Genomic DNA, 26,502 nt, shown 5'->3' with positions numbered 1-26,502 from the left:
GGTGTCAAAGCAGAGGGGGAAGAAACCACCGGTGGCCTAAGGTGTATGACAGTTAACATTAATGGTTTGTGTCAGGACGTGAGGCACGTGTGGTTTGCCACTCTATGCCAGCATAGAGTGGAAATTGTATTTGTGCAAGAGCACAATATCAAGATGGGGCAGGTACTGGAGGTGGATGGCTACAGGGCTTTTGTGATGCAGACGGGGCACTTGAAAGGAGGGGTGGGAGTCCTACTCTGGGAGGCGAGCCCGTTTGTGGTTAGTAGAAGTGAAGGGGGGAGGGGCGTTTCATGAGAGTGGATGGGTGGTGGATGGGTGAGCGAGTGGTGTTAGTGTGTGTATGCGCCTGCAGAGGGATGAGCTCATTTATTATTTCCATTCATTACCACCTGTTGCTGTCATGGGGATTGCAATTGTATTATCCGTGGGGGGAGGGGCATTTTTCAACTATTCTAGGAGATGTGTTGTTAGGTAAGACACATATGCAACAGTTAGGTATGTTTATTGTGAAACGTTTTGCCTACACAGTAGGCTTCTTCAGTCAAGTACAGAAAAGTTGATAGAAGCAGAAGATACTTGAAGACGATGTAATCAGTCCATCACCCTTAAAGTTTTGAGGTGGTCAGTCCCTCAGTCTGTACTTGACTGAAGAAGCCTACTGTGTAGGCGAAACGTTTCACAATAAAGATACCTAACTGTTGCATATGTGTCTTACCTAACAACCTGTCGGTATTTTATACCATTTTAATGTTCAATCTATTCTAGGAGATCTTCTGAGGGATGTGTTTTTATGGGAAGTGTTTAGGGGTGGGGTTTGGGAGGTAGAGCACACTTTTGTCAGACATGGATATGTGGTGAGGCTAGATTGGCTGTACATCATGAAGTGGGTAAGAGTGGAGTCATTGCGTACAGTGGAGGTGGAGTATTCTGATCATAGGGTGGTTGTGGTAGACTTGGGTGGGATGGGTTGGCCAGGAGGTGTAAAAGCTATTGAAAGCTAAATACAAGAATCCTGGGTGATGAGAAGGGACGGGGGGGGATTTGAGACATTGTGGGCAGAGCTCGGTGTGGAAGGGCAGGGTGTGGAGGATTTGCTGGGGTGATGGGATGGCTAAGGGAAGGATATGTCAGTTTTATGTGAGGGAGGGGAAATGCATTATGCAACAGTAGTATGGGTTCCTTCAGCATTTAGAGGGTAGGTTGAGGGCTTGTTATGGGAGGGGTGGGCACGGGGGGAATATATCCTGTGGAGGATATAGAAATGTTGAAGGGAAGGATTCATGGGCTGCAAAATGAGCATTTTGATTCAGTGTGTATGTGCAGGGGGGGGGTTGAGGAGGTGCTTTGAGGGTGATTGACCATCGGCATGTCTTATGGGGACAGCAGAGCTGACAGAAAGCCACTGAAATTGGTAGGTTAATTGTCCACTCGGAAGTGGGGGGTTATCATGAGGGGCAAGTGTTGTGGATGACAGAGGGGATGAGTGGTTACATGGATGCATGGTATGAACAGTATTTGGGGAGTAGTGCAGTAGGAGGAGAGGCTTTACGTAGCATCTATGAGCTAGTGCCATGTTCATTGGGGCATAGTGATTGGGTAGCGCTGGGTGAGGAGATAGATGAGGGTGAGGTTTGGCAGACGTTGGTGGGTATGCAAACGGGAAAGGCACCTGGGATAGATGGACTGCCATGTGAATTCTGCCTGCAGCATTGGCAGTTAATTTGTGGGTTCTTGGTGAAGTTGATGAACACTATGAAGGAGAGGGGGCGTTTGGGGGAGTTACAAGCTACAGTGGTAGTCATTCTGGTCCCAAAGGGAGAGGGAATATTGGGTGCTATCTTTACTGTGTGGATTATAAATTGTTTGCAAAAATACTGGGAAATCACATCAAATGTGTCGTGGGGCATGTCATATCGGGAGGGCAATATGGGTTGCCTGGCAGGTCTATGGTTGAGGGCCATGGGTGTATTAAGGGGTTTGTTTGTGGAGGGTTTGGGGGCAAATGGGGGGATGTTTACTTGCATTGAATTGGCAGGGGGCATATGACCATGTGGAACTGGAGGCATTGCGGCAGATTCTTCTGCGGCAAGGATTTGGGGATGAAGTTGTGGAGTGGGTGGAGACATTGTATCGAGTGGTGTGGGGACATGTGCAAATCAATGGTCACATAGAGCAAGCAGTGTGTATAGGGCAGGGTCTCAGGCAAGGATGTCCACTTTTGCAAATCTGTTTGCCTGTTTTCAGGACTCATTTTAGACTCATTGAGGCTTGTATCTGTGGGAGGGTGGGGATGGGGGAGGTTGGGTATTGGCCGGGGATCATGGGATATGTCAACAACATGACAGTACACGTGTGAGAGGGAAAGAGTTTGAGAGAGGTGGGAGAGGTCATTCGTATGTTTGGGGTGGCTACAGGGATGAGGGTAAATGTGGAGAAATCGTGCTTCTTGAGGCTGGAGAATTAGAACTGGCAGGGAGAGTGGGGTGCCAGAGTGGAGTTGAGGGTGGTGGATAGCTTAAAGATATGTGGAATAGTGTACATGGATGATCAAGAGCGGACGAGAGAGGTGAACTGTGTATTGTGGAACTGGCAGAGCATAGATTGGGGAGCTTGTGACCATACCATTTGACATTACTGCAGAGTGCCATCGTGGTAAACACATTACTATTCAGTAAGGTCTAGCACGTGGTGGCAGTATACCCCATAACGAGGCATGGAATTGCGAGAATCTTAAAGAGGGTGTTCAAATTTATATGGGGATCGGGGTGTGATTGGCTGAGCAAGGGGGTGGTAATGCTGCCGGAATGTCAGGGGATGGGGGGTTAGGGTTATTGGACCTGCAGCATTGGGTAAAATGTGTTTACTTACAACAGGAGTTCATGCATGTTGGGGGGTGTGGGGGGGTTGGAATGCATGAGGGAATGAAGAGGTGGTATGGGGGTGCAGAGTTGAGGGAATGTGAGGCAGTGCTGCATGCCCTCTTGGTCCTATGGGAGCCTGGCAAGATCCACATGGGGGTGTTGGCGTGATTAATTGGAAGCCGGGTGGTGGTGCTGGTGGAGGGGATATACCCCATGTATGGGTGGGGAGATATTTGGTGTTGTTTTCACAAGTTGAAGCTTAGGCCTTGGGTGTGGAAGGTTATGTTCTGTTTCCTGCATGGCATTTTGCCATCAGGAGTGGTTCTATGGGTGAGACGAGTGGTGAAGGAGAGTGGGTGTGAGGTGTGTGGTGGGGAGGGTATGGTATATCATGCGGTGTATTTTTGCAAATGTTTGGGAAATGTTCGGGATTGGATGGGTAGGGTAGTGAGGCAGGTGGGGGATTATCGGTGCTGAGGGCGCTTGTTTTGGATGTGGGAGGGGTGCCTCAGAGTATTCAATGGGCATTGGCATATTTAATGGTAGAATTTATATACATGTCGTGGGGTATGTGTGGGAATGGAGATTGGGTTGCACAGAGACAGGTAATAGCAGGGACTTTCTATAAGACGATTTGCAGGAATAGGGGAATATATGGACGACGGTGGGAGGTGGCTTTCCCCACGGGATATCGTGGTTTAACAATTGGGATCTTACTAGCTTTGTAGTGGGGGGGGCTGTCATGGCTAGGGTGAGGGTTGGGGATGATTTCAGGGGTTCCAGCGGGCTTGCAGCCAGTAGTGGGTGTGTGTGTTGGGGGGGTATGGGCATCTGGCTTAAACATAAACGAAGGATGGTTTAGTGTGGTTGGCAGGTGTTAGGATGCAAGTGTGATGATAGATGAATTAAAAGTATGATCCGGTAATGGATGGTTGTGGGGGTTTCAGTTTAGAGATTTATGTACGTGTCCTGCAGGATGAGGATTGTATTACTGTCTATGTACATATGGCCTTGCATACACTATTCGTCACTTCACATCACACCTATGTTCAGGTGTGATGGTATATTTTTAGGTATTGTTAGCATGTATGCTGTAAGGATGCTTGGGTGGGGTCTAGTGATTGTGATACTGTCGTGCTCTGTGACAGGCTTGTATGCTCATGTAAAGCTGGGTGAATGAGTGACAGGGTAGTGTGTAATGACGAGAGAAAGTGGGCGGTGTCCAGATGGGGGGAAGAGGGGGGGTAAGGAGTGTCGGAGATACTGGTTTTGCAACATGGTAGTATTTATTGCATACACCTTTGTTTGCACACTGACCTTTGTGCAGTGAATGGGTTGTAATATGGTAGTTTATTTTTGTGTTCGCATTAGGTTACAGAGTAGTGTCGTGATGATAGTGAATTTTTGTTGACAGTGTACTTAATCTTACATAATGGTATACTAATTGTATGTGTACAACAAAATGTTAATTAAAGTAATTGTGGCCAGTGTATTTGACGGAGGTGTGTGTAGCTCAGGCGGATATAGGTACTTCTGTACGATTTACCCCCAAGAAAGGAGTAGTATTAGGGATGTGTACATTTTTATATTAATGTATATGTGTATTAAGTTCTGTGCTTACTGGTCCACCCCTTTAAAAATTATGGTTATGATTTTAACCACTTTATGTCCATTTTCAATTTATCTCAGTATTTTATATGCCCTAAACCCATTTTCTTTAATAAAATGACTGGAAATGTGTTAAAACCAAGTGCCAGATACTTTTGCAATCAGAATTTAAAGTCTTTAATAGTGAAACAGTTTACAGTTTGACGGCAGGTTTGTGATAACTATGTCACTAGTGTTGTGGTCGCTTGGTTATTACTACAGATTCAATGTTTATGGGCTTTACTTGTTTTATGCTTGTATCCTGTAATATGCTGTCTGCATTTTCTGGCACTTGGCACCTTGCTTGGCTCCCATTTCTATTACAGTGACCCGTGGCCTGGTGGCAAAAGCTCTCGCTTCACACGCTGAGGGTTCAGGTTCGATTCCCGGAAAAGGTAGTAGAGACATTGGGCGTATTTCTTTGCACCCATCAGTAAAATGGGTATTTGGATGTTAGTTGACTGGTGTGGGTCGCATCCTGGGACAAAACTGACCAAATTTGCCCGAAATGCTCTGCATAACAAGGGGCTTTCTATATAGTAGTATGTCATTGATGTCAGGGTTCAGGTTCGATTCCCGGAAAAGGTAGAGACGTTGGGCGTGTTTCTTTGCACCGGTTGTGTGTGCTCACCCATCAGTAAAATGGGTATTTGGGTTTTAGTTGACTGGTGTGGGTCGCATCCTGGGACAAAACTGACCTAATTTGCCCGAAATGCTCTGCATAACAAGAGGCTTTCTATATAGTAGTATGTCATTGATGTCAGCTAGGACTGTATACCTTGTACATGTACTTGTAGAAATAGATATTATTATTATTATTATTATTATTATTATTATTATTATTTATTTTATTTAAAAGCATTGTGTACAACATACATAGCATCACATATATATTATCCATCAACATTAAACAATACAAAGAAATGTGCACACCCTACCAACACAGTATGACGTCATCCGTCCAATACTACTATGTTATAACAGAGGTCTTAACATTACCACATATTGAAAATGACACAAAACATAGTCAAACTTTGCATAGTCAATCTCAACATAACCATCATATGCACAGTGTGAAATATGGAAATAAAATACATATACAAACAATAAACATATACAAACATCCACCAATGATGGACCATTGCTCAGCCTATACATTCGAGAACGTCTACAGTAAGACAACATGCTCCCAACTGTGGCTACAAAACACAAAAGCATGTCCTAGGAGAGCACATAGCAAACATTAAAATATACCATCTCCAGTCGGCGATCCGTACTGACGTGCATACACCCCACCCACGTCAGACAAGACTTAGTCACAACATAATGCACATGTACCAAATATGACTACTATTGGGCAACCCATGCCCTACCCCTACAGGAAACATCCACACAAAAACCATGAATACCCCCCCACACATCCCTGCTGCACCTGGCCAAGATACCAACAGGTCACCTTATTATTATTTTTCTCGATGGAGTAGATCCCTTGAACGAATCTGCCTGGATTTTCTCATTTATTTCTGGAACTTTGCAACCTCTTGATGGTGTTGATTGCAACACGAAAGGTCTAGTCTAGAGCTATCATTCAATTCTCCCTGGAATGACCACAGAAAACTATGGTATAGTGTCCCCACCTGGTGCAGAATCATTTGTGTTCTCGGATGTATTATTGTTCATCGCTACCTATCTTTGAGAAATAGTTTTCAAAGAATTCTGTTAAATCTTTGTCGTCTATCTCGATATTATCAGTACATGTGGCATTAAGCCTTATCTCAGCATTGGGGAATATTTGCCTTGAAAAATGAATCCTGTGGCTCTTGAGATCTGCTCAAGACACATTCCATTAAGAAAAAGAAAGAGATGTAAGCTAGAAAGAGAGAGACGTTCCCTATACAGACGAAGGCGAAGAGTCACAGAGCTGCTGAGTGGGGCCAATATATCTGAAATATGAAGGAAGGCACTAGTAAATGAAACTGTAAATATCGAACTTAAGCTGAAGGAATATCATAGGCGACAAGAATCACAGGAAGAACTAAAAGCCATAAAGGAAATGGGAAAAAAAATACTTCTTCTCTTATGCCAAATCTAAGGAAAAAACAACATCCAGTATTGGGCCCCTGCTTAGGCGGGATGGAACATATACAGATGACAACCAAGTGAGATACTAAAGTCCCAATATGACTCAGTGTTCAGCGAGCCACTGCCCAGACTAAAGGTTGACAATCCAAATGAATTCTTCATAAACGAAACCCAAAATTTGGGTTATTCTAACTCCACAGGACTTTGAAGAGGCAATAAATGACATGCCCATGCACTCTGTCCTAGGCCCAGACTCGTGGAACTCCGTGTTCATTAAGAATTGCAAGAAGCTCCTATCGCGTGCCTTCAGCATTTTACGGAGAGGGAGCACGGACACACGCTAAAAACAACAGGCATAGCCCCACTCCACAAAGGTGGCAGTAAAGCAGTTGCAAAGAACTACAGACCAATAGCACTTACATCCCATATAAAAAATCTTTGAAGGGTTCTAAGAAGCAAGGTCGCCAACCACCTAGATACTCATCAATTACACAACCCAGGGCAACACGGGTTTAGAGCAGGTCGCTCCTGCCTGTCCCAACTACTGGACCACTATGACAAAGTCTTGGATGCTGTAGAGGATAAACAAAATACAGATGTATACACAGACTTTGCAAAAGCTTTCGACAAGTGTGACCATGGTGTAATAGCACACAAAATGAGTGATAAAGGAATAACAGGAAAAGTTGGTAGATGGATCTATAACTTCCTGACAAAAAGAACACAGAGTAATAGTAAACAGAGTGAAGTCCCAGGCAGCCATGGTAAAAAGCTCTGTTCCACAAAACACAGTACTTGCTCCCATTCTGTTCCTCATCCTCATTTCTGACATAGACAGAGATGTAAGCCATAGCTCTGGATGACACCCAGATTACCATGGCAGTGACCTCCATCGAAGACACCAAACAGACATCAACCAAATCTTCGAATGGGCCACTCAAAACAATATGAAGTTCAACGAGGAGAAATTTCAACTACTCAGATATGGGAAACTTGTAAAATTGAAAATGTGTCATACAATAGAGTGGAAAAGTAATGTGAAGGACCTGGAAATGATAATGTCAGAGGATCTCATCTTCAAAGACCACAACAATGTATCTACCTCATCTGCTAGGAAAATGATAGGATGGATAATGAGAACCTTCAAAACTAGGGACGCCAAGCCCATGATGATTCTCTTCAAATCACTTGTGCTCTCTAGGCTGTAATACTGCTGTGTCAGCATAGTTGCTGATCCCCTACATATGTCATGTGGCATATCTGAGTATCGTAGTTAGTACCATCTATACGTATTGTATAGACGACCCCTTGCTAGACTTAGTGGCTAGCATGTGACGTCACGTGATGCCACATGTGAGAGTCAGACAGGCTGCCTCTCAGTTCCTGGATAGACCTACAGGCAAACAGGCTAAGCAAGGGCTCCCCTCACGGCTTTGCAAATACAAGTGTTACCAGCCATACCATTATCTCCTAGAACCCTCCCTGCAACAGTTGAACACTAACAGCCCCCTTCAAGGCTGGCGACATTGCAGACCTGGAGAGTATACAAAGAACTTTCACATCACACATAAGTACGATAAGGCACCTAAATTAATGGGAACGGCTGAAGGTCCTTGATCTGTATTCCCTTGAATGCAAGCGCGAGAGATACATGAAAATATACACTTGGAAGGTCCTGGAGGGATTGGCACCGAACCTGCACACGAAAATCACTCGCTATGAAAGCAAAAGACTCGGTAGGAGGTGCAATATTCCCCTGATGAAAAGCAGGGGCGCCACAGGTACATTGAGAGACAACACAATAAATGTCAGGGGGCCCAAGACTGTTCAATTGCCTCCCAGCATACGTAAAGGGGATTACCAATAGACCTCTGGCTGTCTTCAAGAAGCCACTCAACAGACACCTGAAGTCAGTACCTGACCAACCGGGCTGTGGTTCGTACATCAGCTTGCGTGCGGCCAGCAGTAACAGCCTGGTTGATCAGACCCTGATCCACCATGAAGCCTGGTCTCAGACCGGGCAGCGGGGGCATTGATCCCCGAAACCGTCTCCAGGTAAACTCCAGGTCCATACAGATGCTCTGGTTTGGGACGTTATCTGAGAGACATTTTCTTGCATTCTATTTTGCTTCAAATAACGTAAGTTTTTCAGACGCCATTACTTCGTGAAATTGCATTATATATATATATATATATATATATATATATATATATATATATATATATATATATATCTGGCACCTCTGCCAGAGAGAGGCTGTGGGCATCCCGCTCTGTGATTTTGGCACAATATCGTCCAATCAAGAACACCTACCAGGATTATCATCAACAGGCTGGTGTGTGAATATCTGCTGGTCATGTTGGAAAGGGCCAGAAGACTCTGCATTTCGTCTATTCCGTCAGAATCAAGAAAACTTCTGTGTATGTGAATTCAGTGAGGGTACATAACGGTCACCTATGGGTAGGAGAGGTCGGTGAGGGGAGGCCTCATGGAGGAGGCGGAGGCGGAGGTTGAGGGGTAAAACTGTCCCCCCCCCTTCCCCAAACAGGCGCGCATACACCATGTGCTCGTGTTACAACAATGGAGTGTTTGTTCACCGTGTGTATAGTGTATATAGTCTATAGTGCACAGTGCATAGTATGTGCATGGTATGCTCATAGCATGTGAAGTGTATAGCGGTGTGTCGTTGATAGTGGGGGCTGTGCACAGAGCATAGTGGTGTATAGTAACATGTGCACAGAGCATTGTGGTGTATAGTGACTTGTCCTGGGAGGGAGTGAGTGCCCTACTCCGCCTCATCACACATCTTCCACTCCTCCCTTTCTTCCACCACCCACCACAAGGACTGGACACCCCTCTCCTCCCCCCCACCACCACCATGAACCACATGCGGTATGTGCCATGCACCATTTTCCCTTCAGCCTGGGCTTACCACACAGTTTGAGGTATGGCAGACAATGAAGCCAGCCAGCCACAAAGCCAGGGAAACAATGCACCCAACAATGAAAGAAGAGGCACATGTCAGGTGTGTGGAGAGTTTCGAGCACGCAACAGGGACGGCCGCATTCATGCACACAATGGGTGTGCAGGATCACATATGCCCCAGCAGAGAGCAGCCCACAGCCTCCACAGGCAGATGACAATTCCAATGGCAACCTCGTCACTTGCGATAACCTTCTGTTGGCATTCAAATCCATTGCTAGCAGTACACTATCCCACATCCCTAAAGCGGCTCGCCCATATGCAGCAGGGAAATTCACAGACCTTCTTAAGTGGGTGAATGGAGGCTCCACCAACTTAGAAGCCCTAGGCACCATCCAAGCATGGTGCAACCTACTCTTGTTCGGCAATGTCTGTCTTGCAGTTCCTGAAAGACGAGGCAAACTGCTAACCACGTCAGTTATCAAGGCAGTGCGCAACTACCCAAGAATGGATAACTGTGTCCATCTGCCCCATCATCGCAGGAATCAAAGAGGTAGACCCAAGAAAAGTCCCACTGAAAACGAGAAAATTTGCGCACAGGTTAGCAAAAAAATTGAAGAAGGTAACACAGTGGGAGCAATAAGAATAATTACAAGTGACGACACTGTAGCCCCCAAGGATGAGACCATGGCCCAAGCACTAAGAGACAAGCATCCAACCAGGGACACCATAGCCATCAACGACAACCCTGAGGAAGACCCCATCACTGAACAATTAATTTTGCCAGAATCGAAAGTCTATAGGGCGATCGTGTCATTTCCAGCAGGATCTGCAGGAGGTTACACTGGAATTCGACCTCAGCACCTCAAAGAGATGGTAAATCCAGTACTCGGTGAATCTGCATCAATTCTTCTCACCGAGTTAACAACTTTTGTCAACGATTGCCTGGCTGGGCGAATCCAAGAAGAAATTAAACCTTTCTTTTTTGGAGCCTCACTATGTGCTTTGAAGAAGAGGGATGGGGGAATCAGACCCATTGCAGTTGGAAACACTCTTCGCCGTCTCGTTGCCAAAGCAGCAGTGAGAAACATTCGCCTAGAAGCTGCCACTTTACTCCAGCCACACTAACTGGGCTTTGGAGTCTCTCAAGGCAGTGAAGCTGCAGCTCATGCGGCAAGGGCCTACATCAGGGACCTACCAGAAGACAAGGCCATAGTCAAACTTGATTTTAGAAATGCCTTTAATATGGTGAAGAGAAATGCTGTTTTGCCAGCTGTTCGGGTTTGGTTCCCCAGTCTCTTTCCCTTCATTTCAGCCGGCTACAGCAAACCCTCAATTCTTTTGTTTGGAGAACATGAAATTCAATCATCAGAGGGTGTTCAGCAGGGTGACCCACTCGCTCCACTTCTCTTCTGCTTGGCAGTAAGAGAACTAACTTCCAGCCTACGCAGTGAGCTCAATATCTGGTACCTGGATGATGGCACTCTGGCAGGTACTGAAGAGTCCCTCGTGGGGGACCTACAACTGGTGAAAACACAGGGAGAAGACTTGGGACTCATCCTCAATCCCTCCAAGTGTGAAATCATCACAGCGAACCAGGAAATAATCAATGCTGTGCGAAGAATCCTCCCAGAAGTCTCAACTACAACTCCATCCAACAGTACCCTCTTGGGGGCACCGCTGGGTCACCAGGCCATCAATACTGTCCTCAGGGACAAATTGAATGACCTGATGAGAATGGAGGAGAGAATAAGCGATCTTGATGCCCATGATGCTCTGTATCTCCTCACAAGGTGTTTACTATGCCAAGACTCGCTTACTTCTTGAGGTGTGCACCCTCTTTTGACAACTCAACACTGGATGAATATGACGCACACCTAAGATCAACTTTTAAGAAGGCACTGAACCTGTCGCTAGAGGATGAGCAATGGGATCAGGCAACCCTCCCAGTGCGACTGGGAGGTATAGGGGTGTGTAAAGCAACGCATGTTGCTTTACCTGCTTTTCTGTCTTCGTGTTTGGCTTCCAGTGCATTAGTCAAGAAGATAGTGCCCGAACGCTTGAGAGACTTGGAGCTCAAGACCCCAGGTTTACTGAAGCAGCAATTCGGTGGGACACCCTTACAGACTCCTCCAGTAGACCAGCTCCTCCCAAACAGCACAAACAGTCCCACTGGGACAAACCGATCATGGAAAAAATCGCCAACACAATGCTCTCCAATGCTTCAGGAAAGAACAAAGCTCGTCTCCTGGCAGTGAAGGCACCACACTCAGGAGATTTCCTGTTAGCTGTTCCCAATTCCTCCCTGGGCACCTGTCTCGACCCACAGGCCATTCGGATTGGTGTTGCTCTTCGCCTAGCCGCCCCCATCCTCACCGAACATAGGTGTATTTGCGGCAGGGCGACAGCTGATCAATTCGGACTTCATGGTCTCGTGTGCCACACAGCAGAAGGGAAGTATGCCAGACATGAGGAGATCAATGACATAATAAAGAGAAGCCTCGCCACAGCCCGTTGCCCAGCTCAACGGGAACCCCAAGTACAGAGGTCTGATGGAAGTCAAAAGCGTCCTGATGGAGCCACTATGCTACCCTGGAAGGATGGAAAGCAGATTGCCTGGGACTACATCTGTGCTGCCACATTGGCAGACACCTACTTGCCATACTCTGTAGTGGAAGGGGGTGGAGCTGCCAGCCACAGGGAGACCCAGAAGATCCGAAAATATGAAGACCTTCCTCCTTGCTATAACTTCATTCCAATAGGGTCGGAGACCCTTGGAGCATGGGGCAAGTGTGCTCTAAAGTTCCTCAAAGAGTTGGGTGAAAAGCTCATCATAGAAACCAAGGACCACAGGGCGACCAGCTTCCTCTTTCAGAGACTCAGTGTTTTGATCCAGAGAGGAAATCCCTGCAGCATTCTGGGCACGCGGCCCACCTCAGGGGAGCTGGACGAAATATTCGAGATGTAGCTCTGAGTTACCTATGTTGTTTTACTTTCTGTTGTTTTTTCGTAAATGTTTGGCCAATGTATTTTGTCTTTAAATAAAACATACTTGAAATATAGGGGGTGGTAGGAGAAAATTCTCAAACAGCTTCAGGGAGAACCTTGAGTTTTCCCTGAAGCAAGTTTATTCTTTTCTCTGAGGATGAGGGTCCCTATGACAGTTCTAGAGGTGGTACCTCCCTAAATTATATATATATATATATATATATATATATATATATATATGCAATAAGATCACAGTAAACAGGTGATTTCAGAATATGCAAAACAACCACTCTGAAAGAATAGAGAAATTCTAAGCGCTTTCGTGACTACTCACATTATCAAGGAACTATGAAAGTAAAGCATCCAAGGAAGCTATATAAGGGGTCTGGCCAACACCTCACTATCAGATCCCACAACGGTTAAACACCTGACGTGTGCCGACCCAACTGGATAGGTCCTTTGCACAACTCACCCACAAACTATTCTACCCAAGAAAATTTTAAAATTATTATTTGTCCAGTGTATTATTAAATTCTTCCCAAATTCTATTATAAATGGATCTAATTTATATAAACCAAAGGAAATATTCATATTATTGTCAAAACTGCTTTTTATGAAACAAGATTCAATTATATTTCTGTCGACCATGGACTTGCTTGATACTACTTTCTCAACTTTTTGAAAATCAATTGGATGGTTAAAATCTCTTACATGAATAAATAGAGCATTGGAATCTTGTCCAGTTCTAATGCTATATTTATGTGGTTTTAATCTTAGTTCGAGATTTTTACCAGTTTGACCGTAATAAACTTTATCGCAAATTTTACAAGGAATCTTATAGACACATCCATCAGCATTTTGGGGGGAATTCTTTATCAAAAGTTTTTTTACTGTATCAAGATTTTTGAATACAACTTTAATATTAAAAGTCTTAAGAAGAGAAGGCATATCAACCAAGTTTTCATGGTAAGGGAGAACCAACATATTTTTAGTTGAATAAGGCTGGTTGTCCCTTTTTGGATTGTAAAAAGTATTTCTAGCAACTTTAAAAGATTTATCAATTACATTTCTTGGGTATTTTAAATCATTACCCATTTCATAAATTTTGGATATTTCCTCATCTATGAACTCAGGACTACAAATTCGTAAAGCTCTCAAAAACATTGATGAGAAAACAGACAGTTTGACTATCTTGATGCGAGGAATAATAGTGGACATAGGAACAGTTATTTGTAGGTTTTCTGTAAATTTTAAATTTGAATTCATTATTACCCTTAATAATTAAAAATCTAGAAAAGGCAATGAGTTATTTTCTTAAAACTCAACAGTAAAGTTTATAGAATGGGCTAAGCTATTTAATTTTCCAAGGAAATGGTGTATATCTACATTTTTGGGCATAAGACACAAAATATCATCAACATATCTGAACCATTTAGCTCTATTAGGGAGGATTGTGTTAAGCAACCTTGTTTCAAAAAATTCCATGTATAGGTTACTAAGAACAGGTGAAAGAGGATTTCCCATTGCCATACCAAACTTCTGAGTTTAAAACTTATCATTAAATACAAATTTTGCATCAACAATGCAAAGTTTAATAAGTTTAATGATAGTAGGAATTGGCAATGGTAAATCATAGTTAACGAGTTCTTCAGATAAGAAACTTAATAAATCATCAACAGGAACTTTCGTAAACAAGGAAGTAACATCAAAACTAACCATGTTAAAATCATTTAAGTCAGTCAAGGAGCTTAATTTATCAACCAAGTCTGTTGTTTTTAACATTAAAGTTAGAAATTTTGCCAACAATAGGGCTCAAAATATCAACAAGCCATTTGGATAATTTATATGAAACTGACCCTATGGAGCTAATAATTGGTCTGACTGGATTCCCTGGTTTGTGTGTTTTTATTAATCCATACATGTAAGGTAAAGATGGATTAGTGGAAGTAAATTGTTTGACTAGTTCATCTTTGCCTTTCAGTAGAAGTTTTATTGTTTTATTGAAATTGCTGTTAACGGTTTCTAGGGGATTTTTCCTAAGTTTAGAATATGTTTCAGTATCATCTAAGAGATTATTCATTTTTTCTTGGTAATCATTTTCTTTCATAATTACTGTTGCATTTATTTTGTCTGCTAAGATTAAAACAACATAAATATAGCATTAGAACTGGACAAGATTCCAATGCTCTGTTTATTCATGTAAGAGATTTTAACCATCCAATTGATTTTCAAAAAGTTGAGAAAGTAGTATCAAGCAAGTTCATGGTCGACAGAAATATAATTGAATCTTGTTTCACAAAAAGCAGTTTTGACAATAATATGAATATTTCCTTTGGTTTATATAAATTAGATCCATTTATAATTAATAGAATTTGGGAAGAATTTAATAATACACTGGACAAATAATAATTTTAAAATTTTCTTGGGTAGAATAGTTTGTGGGTGAGTTGCGCAAAGGACCTATCCAGTTGGGTCGGCGCACGTCAGGTGTTTAACCGTTGTGGGATCTGATAGTGAGGTGTTGGCCAGACCCCTTATATAGCTTCCTTGGATGCTTTACTTTCATAGTTCCTTGATAATGTGAGTAGTAACGAAAGCGCTTGGAATTTCTCTATTCTTTCAGAGTGGTTGTTTTGCATATATATATATATATATATATATATATATATATATATAGATATATATATATATATATATATATATATATATATAATGTCGTGCCGAATAGGCAGAACTTGCGATCTTGGCTTAAATAGCAACGTTCATCTTGCCATGTAAGACAAGTGAAAATTTGTGTATGCAATAATTTCGCCAAAATCATTCTGAACCTAACGAAAAAATTATATTTCACTGTGTTTGTTTAGTATTAAATTACTGTAAACAAATCTAAAATATATTTAGTTGGGTTAGGCTAAAATAAATTATTCTTGTTATAATAATGTTAGGTAAGTTTTCTAAGATTCTTTTGGTGCAAAATTAAAATTTTTTACATTAACGTTAATGAAATAAATATATCTTTAAATGTATAAGAGAAAATTTTAGAACGGACTTAATTTTAAATGAGTTCTTGCTAATTGACCAGTTTTACATATTCGGCACGACATATATATATATATATATATATATATATATATATATATATATATATATATATATATATATATATATATATATATATATATATATATAAACACTGATCTCTGGCTGAAGGAGACTCGAACCTACGAACATAGGTTTTGGCCCTTGTAGGTCCCAAATTGCTGTCTTTATTATAGATATTAGGACGGTTTTCTTACAGTCTGTGAAAACTTCATCATCATAACTTCAATGTTTCAACGCCAATAGCTTGAAGGTACAATTTGTGAGTTTCAAATTTCAGGTGCTATTGTATTTTGAGATACTGATTTGTGAAATAACCTGAAAATAGTTTTTCAGACTGGCTTTAAACTTCCAAAACTGGTGATCTTAGGGAAAACGTTTGAATTAATTTTGGGCTGTGTAGGTCGTAATTTACTATTTTATTATAAAACCTAAGAAATTAGTTTCCATGACAGACTTGTGAATGACTTCTGATAACCACGAGATCTTTACTTCTAATACCAAATTATCTTAGAAACATGCCACATACTGCAATATTCCTGTCGCATACAGGGGGCTCGGGTTCTGCAACACAGGGATGCCTTTCTCAGTTCGCGCAGCGACCGAAAAACATCTAGTTACCCTAAATATTTCTGATCATGGGAAAGCAAGATGTTGAAAGCATTACCTTATTATCACGAACATTCAGCAATATCCGTTCTTATGTTCATAACGGTGATGGTCAATAGTTGGCACTTTGAGTGAATAAGGACGCTGCTATGTTTCAGTATGTCTAAAAGTGTCGTGAGAGAGTAGGGCGAGATAATACATTGGTCTTTTAGAGTAAGTCAGCCTCAGCGAGATTCAGAAGCATAACACCAGACCTTGGCCACATTCCCCAGGTCATTAAGCATAACACCAGACCCTGGCCACACTCCCCAGGTCATCAAGTATAACACCAGACCCTGGTCACACTCTCCAGGTCAGCAAGCATAACACCAGACCCTGGCCACACACTCCAGGTCATCAAGCATAACACCAGACCTTGGCCACACTCCCCAGGTCATCAAGCATAACACCAGACATTGGCCACACTCCCCAGGTCATCAAGTATAACACCAGACCCTGGTCACACTCTCCAGGTCAGCAAGCATAACACCAGACCCTGGCCACACTCCCCAGGTCATCAAGTATAACACCAGACCCTGGTCACACTCCCCAGATCAGCAAACATAACACCAGACCCTGGCCACACTCCCCAGGTCATCAAGCATAATACCAGACCCTGGCCACACTCTCCAGGTCATCAAGCATAACACCAGACCCTGGCCACACTCCCCAGGTCAGCAAACATACCAGACCCTGGCCACACTCCACAGGTCATCAAGCATAACACCAGACCCTGGCCACACTCTCCAGGTCAGCAAACATAACACCAGACCCTGGCCACACTCTCCAGGTCATCAAGCATAACACCAGACCCTGGCCACACTCTCCAGGTCAGCAAGCATAACACCAGACCCTGGCCACACTCTCCAGGTCAGCAAACATAACACCAGACCCTGGCCACACTCCCCAGGTCATCAAGCATAACACCAGACCTTGGCCACACTACCCAGGTCAGCAAACATAACACCAGACCCTGGCCACGCTCCCCAGGTCATCAACCATAACACCAGACCCTGGCCACACTCCCCAGGTCAGCAAACATAACACCAGACCGTGGCCACACTCCCCAGGTCATCAAGCATAACACCAGACCCTGGCCACAGTCCCCAGGTCATCAAGCATAACGCCAGACCCTGGCCACACTCCCCATGTCAGCAAACATAACACCAGACCCTGGTCACACTCCCCAGGTCATCAAGCATAACACCAGACCCTGGCCACACTCCCCAGGTCATCAAGCATAACACCAGACCCTGGCCACACTACCCAGGTCAGCAAACATAACACCAGACCTTGGCCACACTCCCCAGGTCATCAAGCATAACACCAGACCCTGGCCACACTCCCCAGGTCAGCAAACATAACACCAGACCCTGGCCACACTCCCCAGGTCAGCAAACATAACACCAGACCCTGGCCACACTTCCCAGGTCAGCAAACATAACACCAGACCCTGGCCACACTCCCCAGGTCAGCAAACATAACACCAGACCCTGGCCACACTCCCCAGGTCAGCAAACATAACACCAGACCCTGGCCACACTCCCCAGGTCAGCAAACATAACACCAGACCCTGGCCACACTCCACAGGTCATCAAACATAACACCAGACCCTGGCCACACTCCCCAGGTCAGCAAACATAACACCAAACCCTGGCCACACTCCACAGGTCATCAAACATAACACCAGACCCTGGCCACACACTACAGGTCAGCAAGCATAACACCAGACCCTGGCCACACTCCCCAGGTCAGCAAACATAACACCAGACCCTGGCCACACTCCCCAGGTCAGCAAACATAACACCAGACCCTGGCCACACTCCCCAGGTCAGCAAACATAACACCAGACCCTGGCCACACTCCACAGGTCATCAAACATAACACCAGACCCTGGCCACACTCCACAGGTCATCAAACATAACACCAGACCCTGGCCACACTCCTCAGGTCAGCAAACATAACACCAGACCCTGGCCACACTCCACAGGTCATCAAACATAACACCAGACCCTGGCCACACACTCCAGGTCAGCAAGCATAACACCAGACCCTGGCCACACTCCACAGGTCATCAAACATAACACGAGACCCTGGCCACACACTCCAGGTCAGCAAGCATAACACCAGACCCTGGCCACACTCCACAGGTCATCAAACATAACACCAGACCCTGGCCACACTCCCCAGGTCATCAAACATAACACCAGACCCTGGCCACACTCCCCAGGTCATCAAACATAACACAAGACCCTGGCCACACTCCCCAGGTCAGCAAACATAACACCAGACCTTGGCCACACTCCCCAGGTCATCAAGCATAACACCAGACCCTGGCCACACTCCCCAGGTCATCAAACATAACACCAGACCCTGGCCACACACTACAGGTCAGCAAGCATAACACCAGACCCTGGCCACACTCCCCAGGTCATCAAACATAACACCAGACCCTGGCCACACTCCCCAAGTCATCAAACATAACACCAGACCCTGGCCACACACTACAGGTCAGCAAGCATAACACCAGACCCTGGCCACACTCCCCAGGTCATCAAACATAACACCAGACCCTGGCCACACTCCACAGGTCATCAAACATAACACCAGACCCTGGCCACACACTCCAGGTCAGCAAGCATAACACCAGACCCTGGCCACACACTCCAGGTCAGCAAGCATAACACCAGACCCTGGCCACATTCCCCAGGTCATCAAGCATAACACCAGACCTTGGCCACATTCCCCAGGTCATCAAGCATAACACCAGACCTTGGCCACATTCCCCAGGTCATCAAGCATAACACCAGACCCTGGCCACATTCCCCAGGTCATCAAGCATAACACCAGACCTTGGCCACATTCCCCAGGTCATCAAGCATAACACCAGACCCTGGCCACACTCCCCAGGTCATCAAGCATAACACCAGACCCTGGCCACACTCCCCAGGTCATCAAGCATAACACCAGACCCTGGCCACACTCCCCAGGTCAGCAAACATAACACCAGACCCTGGCCACACACTACAGGTCAGCAAGCATAACACCAGACCCTGGCCACACTCCCCAGGTCATCAAACATAACACCAGACCCTGGCCACACTCCACAGGTCATCAAACATAACACCAGACCCTGGCCACACACTCCAGGTCAGCAAGCATAACACCAGACCCTGGCCACACTCCACAGGTCATCAAACATAACACCAGACCCTGGCCACACACTCAAGGTCATCAAACATAACACCAGACCCTGGCCACACACACCAGGTCATCAAACATAACACCAGACCCTGGCCACACTCCCCAGGTCATCAAACATAACACCAGACCCTGGCCACACTCCCCAGGTCATCAAACATAACACCAGACCCTGGCCACACTCCCCAGGTCATCAAACATAACACCAGACCCTGGCCACACTCCCCAGGTCATCAAACATAACACCAGACCCTGGCCACACACTACAGGTCAGCAAGCATAACACCAGACCCTGGCCACACTCCCCAGGTCATCAAGCATAACACCAGACCCTGGCCACACTCCCCAGGTCATCAAACATAACACCAGACCCTGGCCACACTCCCCAGGTCATCAAACATAACACCAGACCCTGGCCACACACTACAGGTCAGCAAGCATAACACCAGACCCTGGCCACACTCCCCAGGTCATCAAGCATAACACCAGACCCTGGCCACACTCCCCAGGTCAGCAAACATAACACCAGACCCTGGCCACACACTCCAGGTCAGCAAACATAACACCAGACACTGGCCACACACTCCAGGTCAGCAAGCATAACACCAGACCCTGGCCACACACTCCAGGTCAGCAAGCATAACACCAGACCCTGGCCACACTCCCCAGGTCATCAAACATAACACCAGACCCTGGCCACACACTACAGGTCAGCAAGCATAACACCAGACCCTGGCCACACTCCCCAGGTCATCAAACATAACATCAGACCCTGGCCACACTCCACAGGTCATCAAACATAACACCAGACCCTGGCCACACACTCCAGGTCAGCAAACATAACACCAGACCCTGGCCACACACTCCAGGTCAGCAAGCATAACACCAGACCCTGGCCACACACTACAGGTCAGCAAGCATAACACCAGACCCTGGCCACACTCCCCAGGTCATCAAACATAACACCAGACCCTGGCCACACTCCACAGGTCATCAAACATAACACCAGACCCTGGCCACACACTCCAGGTCAGCAAGCATAACACCAGACCCTGGCCACACTCCCCAGGTCATCAAACATAACACCAGACCCTGGCCACACTCCACAGGTCATCAAACATAACACCAGACCCTGGCCACGCACTCCAGGTCAGCAAACATAACACCAGACCCTGGCCACACACTCCAGGTCAGCAAGCATAACACCAGACCCTGGCCACACACTACAGGTCAGCAAGCATAACACCAGACCCTGGCCACACACTACAGGTCAGCAAGCATAACACCAGACCCTGGCCACACACTACAGGTCAGCAAGCATAACACCAGACCCTGGCCACACACTCCAGGTCAGCAAGCATAACACCAGACCCTGGCCACACTCCACAGGTCATCAAACATAACACGAGACCCTGGCCACACACTCCAGGTCAGCAAGCATAACACCAGACCCTGGCCACACTCCACAGGTCAGCAAGCATAACACCAGACCCTGGCCACACACTCCAGGTCAGCAAGCATAACACCAGACCCTGGCCACACACTCCAGGTCAGCAAGCATAACACCAGACCCTGCCACACACTCCAGGTCAGCAAGCATAACACCAGACCCTGGCCACACACTCCAGGTCAGCAAGCATAACACCAGACCCTGGCCACACACTCCAGGTCAGCAAGCATAACACCAGACCCTGGCCACACACTCCAGGTCAGCAAGCATAACACCAGACCCTGGCCACACTCCACAGGTCAGCAAGCATAACACCAGACCCTGGCCACACACTCCAGGTCAGCAAGCATAACACCAGACCCTGGCCACACACTCCAGGTCAGCAAGCATAACACCAGACCCTGGCCACACACTCCAGGTCAGCAAGCATAACACCAGACCCTGGCCACACACTCCAGGTCAGCAAGCATAACACCAGACCCTGGCCACACACTCCAGGTCAGCAAGCATAACACCAGACCCTGGCCACACACTCCAGGTCAGCAAGCATAACACCAGACCCTGGCCACACACTCCAGGTCAGCAAGCATAACACCAGACCCTGGCCACACACTCCAGGTCAGCAAGCATAACACCAGACCCTGGCCACACACTCCAGGTCAGCAAGCATAACACCAGACCCTGGCCACACACTCCAGGTCAGCAAGCATAACACCAGACCCTGGCCACACACTCCAGGTCAGCAAGCATAACACCAGACCCTGGCCACACACTCCAGGTCAGCAAGCATAACACCAGACCCTGGCCACACACTCCAGGTCAGCAAGCATAACACCAGACCCTGGCCACACACTCCAGGTCAGCAAGCATAACACCAGACCCTGGCCACACACTCCAGGTCAGCAAGCATAACACCAGACCCTGGCCACACACTCCAGGTCAGCAAGCATAACACCAGACCCTGGCCACACACTCCAGGTCAGCAAGCATAACACCAGACCCTGGCCACACACTACAGGTCAGCAAGCATAACACCAGACCCTGGCCACACACTCCAGGTCAGCAAGCATAACACCAGACCCTGGCCACACACTCCAGGTCAGCAAGCATAACACCAGACCCTGGCCACACACTACAGGTCAGCAAGCATAACACCAGACCCTGGCCACACACTCCAGGTCAGCAAGCATAACACCAGACCCTGGCCACACACTCCAGGTCAGCAAGCATAACACCAGACCCTGGCCACACACTCCAGGTCAGCAAGCATAACACCAGACCCTGGCGACACACTAACACCAGGTGAGCAAGCATAACACCAGACCCTGGCCACACACTCCAGGTCAGCAAGCATAACACCAGACCCTGGCCACACACTCCAGGTCAGCAAGCATAACACCAGACCCTGGCCACACACTCCAGGTCAGCAAGCATAACACCAGACCCTGGCCACACACTCCACAGGTCATCAAACATAACACCAGACCCTGGCCACACACTCCAGGTCAGCAAGCATAACACCAGACCCTGGCCACACACTCCAGGTCAGCAAGCATAACACCAGACCCTGGCCACACACTCCAGGTCAGCAAGCATAACACCAGACCCTGGCCACACACTCCAGGTCAGCAAGCATAACACCAGACCCTGGCCACACACTCCAGGTCAGCAAGCATAACACCAGACCCTGGCCACACACTACAGGTCAGCAAGCAGGTGTCAGTGTTATTTTACTGTTCATCAAGATGTTAGTCACCTCGATAACTGATCTTAAGGCAAATTTTATATTTGCAAAATACTGCATATAATCTAATCGTATTTCTTCACATGCCTAAGAGATACGGCATCTGTTCTTCACCGCTATTATTAAATAATTTAATGAAATAAGCAGTTCCCAAATTATGTGAGTGGTAGGACACAAGAAACAATACAATTCTATGATTTAACTGCTCAGTAATAAGTCTCTCAAATAAACCAGACTGCTCAGCTACCAAAACTTTGAGGCCCAGTCCCTGGACCCATTATGTACCTCTGTAATCTTTTGACTACCGCCCACAGGATGGGTATGGGGTGCATAATAAACATATTAAATTAATTGCCTTCATATTGTTTTTTCATTAGCCAGTGTACTCTAATTCCTTATTTAACAAAATTGTATTAAGACTAAAATTAATAAGCTTATTACCCACATACCCAGCACATAGGAAATTGAAGCCGGTGACGACGTTACGGGTAGTTTGTGCATTGTGACGACGTTACGGGTAATTTGTGCATTGTGACGACGTTACGGGTAATTTGTGCATTGTGACGACGTTACGGGTAATTTGTGCATTGTTCCAGTTACAGTATTATGTCTTTTTATTCTTTAATAAACTTGTTCCAAATATATGATGTAATTTTGGTAATTTAGTTTCCCAAAGAGGTGGATTTGACAAATTAATTCTTTCTATTCATGTTAGTTTCTTATACAGGACACATTTGTTCTAGCTTCTAGGATTTTGCAACTGTGAAAAGAACATTTCTACACAATATCAGAGGTACTAACTTGAAGATGACATTGTGGTGTGTACAGTTCTTAGTAGCAAGTTGCACCTGTTCCTGACTAACATCAACACCAATAACTTGCTGAAAGTAGTTGGTGTACATGTTAGTGTTCTGCCCTGAGCCACAACCCACGTCCACACACAGCTGTAATGGCTCCACCTGTGAGAAGTTAACAATGTTAGTGTTGTGACCTGAGCCACAACCCAGGTCCACACACAGCTGTAGCGGCTCCACCTGTGAGAAGTTAACAATGTTAGTGTTGTGACCTGAGCCACAACCCACATCATGTAGATTATATTGTACTCTGCACTAACCCCCCCCCCCCAAAAAAAAAAAAAAATATATAAATCACGAAGAACAAAACTGAGACTCGTCTTGAATCTGGTCCAGAACAACGTGTAAACCTGGATGATGAATTGCAACAACTGCAAATGCTTAAAATTTAAGATATGGTAAGGCAGCTGAAGTTAAATAGTGTTTGCAAAAATATCATCAGTGTCTAGAATATATCTTTGCGAATTTTGTCAAGGTTACGAGAGAGTAGATGATGCTGTCTGAACATGTCAAGGTTATGAGAGAGTAGATGATGCTGCCTGAACATGTCAAGGTTATGAGAGAGTAGATGATGCTGCCTAAACATGTCAAGGTTACGAGAGAGTAGATGATGCTGCCTAAACATGTCAAGGTTACGAGAGAGTAGATGCTGCATGAACATGTCAAGGTTATGAGAAAGTAGATGATGCTGCCTGAACATGTCAAGGTTATGAGAGAGTAGATGATGCTGCCTGAACATGTCAAGGTTATGAGAGAGTAGATGATGCTGCCTGAACATGTCAAGGTTACGAGAGAGTAGATGCTGCATGAACATGTCAAGGTTATGAGAAAGTAGATGATGCTGCCTGAACATGTCAAGGTTATGAGAGAGTAGATGATGCTGCCTAAACATGTCAAGGTTATGAGAGAGTAGATGATGCTGCCTGAACATGTCAAGGTTATGAAAGAGTAGACGATGCTGCCTGAACATGTCAAGGTTATGAGAGAGTAGATGATGCTGCCTGAACATGTCAAGGTTATGAGAGAGTAGATGATGCTGCCTAAACATGTCAAGGTTATGAGAGAGTAGACGATGCTGCCTGAACATGTCAAGGTTATGAGAAAGTAGATGATGCTGCCTGAACATGTCAAGGTTATGAGAGAGTAGATGATGCTGCCTAAACATGTCAAGGTTATGAGAAAGTAGATGATGCTGCCTGAACATGTCAAGGTTATGAGAAAGTAGATGATGCTGCCTGAACATGTCAAGGTTATGAGAGAGTAGATGAGGCTGCCTGAACATGTCAAGGTTATGAGAGAGTAGATGAGGCTGCCTGAACATGTCAAGGTTATGAGAGAGTAGATGCTGCCTGAACATGTCAAGGTTATGAGAGAGTAGATGAGGATGCCTGAACATGTCAAGGTTATGAGAGAGTAGATGCTGCCTGAACATGTCAAGGTTATGAGAGAGTAGATGATGCTGCCTGAACATGTCAAGGTTATGAGAGAGTAGATGATGCTGCCTGAACATATCAAAGTTATGAGAGAGTAGATGATGCTGCCTGAACATGTCAAGGTTATGAGAGAGTAGATGATGCTGCCTGAACATGTCAAAGTTATGAGAGAGTAGATGATGCTGCCTGAACATGTCAAAGTTATGAGAGAGTAGATGATGCTGCCTGAACATGTCAAAGTTATGAGAGAGTAGATGCTGCCTGAACATGTCAAGGTTATCAGAGAGTAGATGATGCTGCCTGAACATATCAAAGTTATGAGAGAGTAGATGATGCTGCCTGAACATATCAAGGTTATGAGAGAGTAGATGATGCTGCCTGAACATGTCAAGGCCGATCTCAACTTAACACAAGAACATAAGAAAGGAGGAACACTGCAGGAGGCCTGTTGGCCCATACTTGGCAGGTTCTTTACAATTCATCCCACTAACAAAACATTTGCCCAACCCAATTTTCAATGCTGAACCAGGATGCCCTCTCTTGAGCAACTTTACCAGCAGCTGAGAGAAGAGCTCAGAGTTGCTAAGATGGAGATACGGCGATTAACGGAGGAGAACAAGAGGATTCGAAGTAATCCTTCTGTTGTGAGTCCCCAGGTTAAGAGGGGAGCTTGGTCAGTGGCCGGGCAACATGGAACCAAGCTGAAGATCAAGAAAACGGTTGGAGAGGCAGAAACAACGAGAAACCGGAAGACTACCGTGGAAACTTCCAACCCATTCTCGGTGCTACCTGACGAATGTGAGTGTTCTACTGGGAATGCCACAACGAGCACCAAAGAAGGATTGGCAGACGTGAGTAAGACATCCCTAGAAACCCCAAGGAAGACCATCGAGAACGTCTTGACGAATTCTACAAGTGGTGTAATGCTACCTGGCGAATGAGTCGACTACTCGGAGCATCACGACGGACGACGCCAAGGAAGGTAAAAACATTGTTGTTGTTGGGGATAGCCAGATTAGGTACATGGATAGGGCATTCTGCTTGAAGGATAGGAGTAGGAGGCAGAGAATGTGTTTTCCTGGGGCTGGGATGAAGGATATTGTTAGCCGTCAGGATGACATCATGAGAGGTAATGGGAGCAATCCTATTATCTGTCTCAGTGCTGGAGGCAACGATGTTGGCAGACGTAGGAGTGAGGACCTGATTAGCAGGTATAGGTCAGCAATAGAGATAATTATGAGGAAGGGTGGGAAACCTGTCATATGTGGCATTTTGCCAAGGAGAGGAGTTGGAAATGAAGGGTTGTCCAGAGCAATTGGTGTCAATTGCTGGCTGGACAAATACTGTAAGGAAAATGCAGTAACATTCATTGACAACTGGGACCTCTTCTATGGCAGAAATGACATGTATGCCAGGGATGGGGTTCACTTATCTAGGTGTGGGGTGGGAGCACTGGCCAACGCAGTGGAGGGAGCTGTTAGGTCTTTAAACTAGGAATAGTTAGTGGTATGGGTTTTGGCGGGAAAACTGTGAAGTCACAGGGTAGTAATATGAGTACTAGGAGAACTAGTA

At 45.6% G+C, this 26,502-nt stretch overlaps 1 protein-coding gene across 1 annotated transcript in view; it reads right to left on the bottom strand.

Moving 5' to 3' along the window:
• Positions 1–26,502, bottom strand: part of LOC128699006 (putative methyltransferase DDB_G0268948) — a gene marked incomplete at its 3' end in the record, with an annotated part of 108,342 nt that overhangs the window by 56,862 nt on the left and 24,978 nt on the right. The window contains 1 exon segment of the mRNA XM_070096786.1: positions 23,445–23,602. Coding sequence (XP_069952887.1) covers positions 23,445–23,602 — 158 coding nt within the window.

This window comes from Cherax quadricarinatus, chromosome 55, assembly GCF_038502225.1.
Source record: "Cherax quadricarinatus isolate ZL_2023a chromosome 55, ASM3850222v1, whole genome shotgun sequence".
NCBI lineage: Eukaryota > Metazoa > Arthropoda > Malacostraca > Decapoda > Parastacidae > Cherax > Cherax quadricarinatus.
This window is presented reverse-complemented; position numbering and strand designations above follow the sequence as displayed.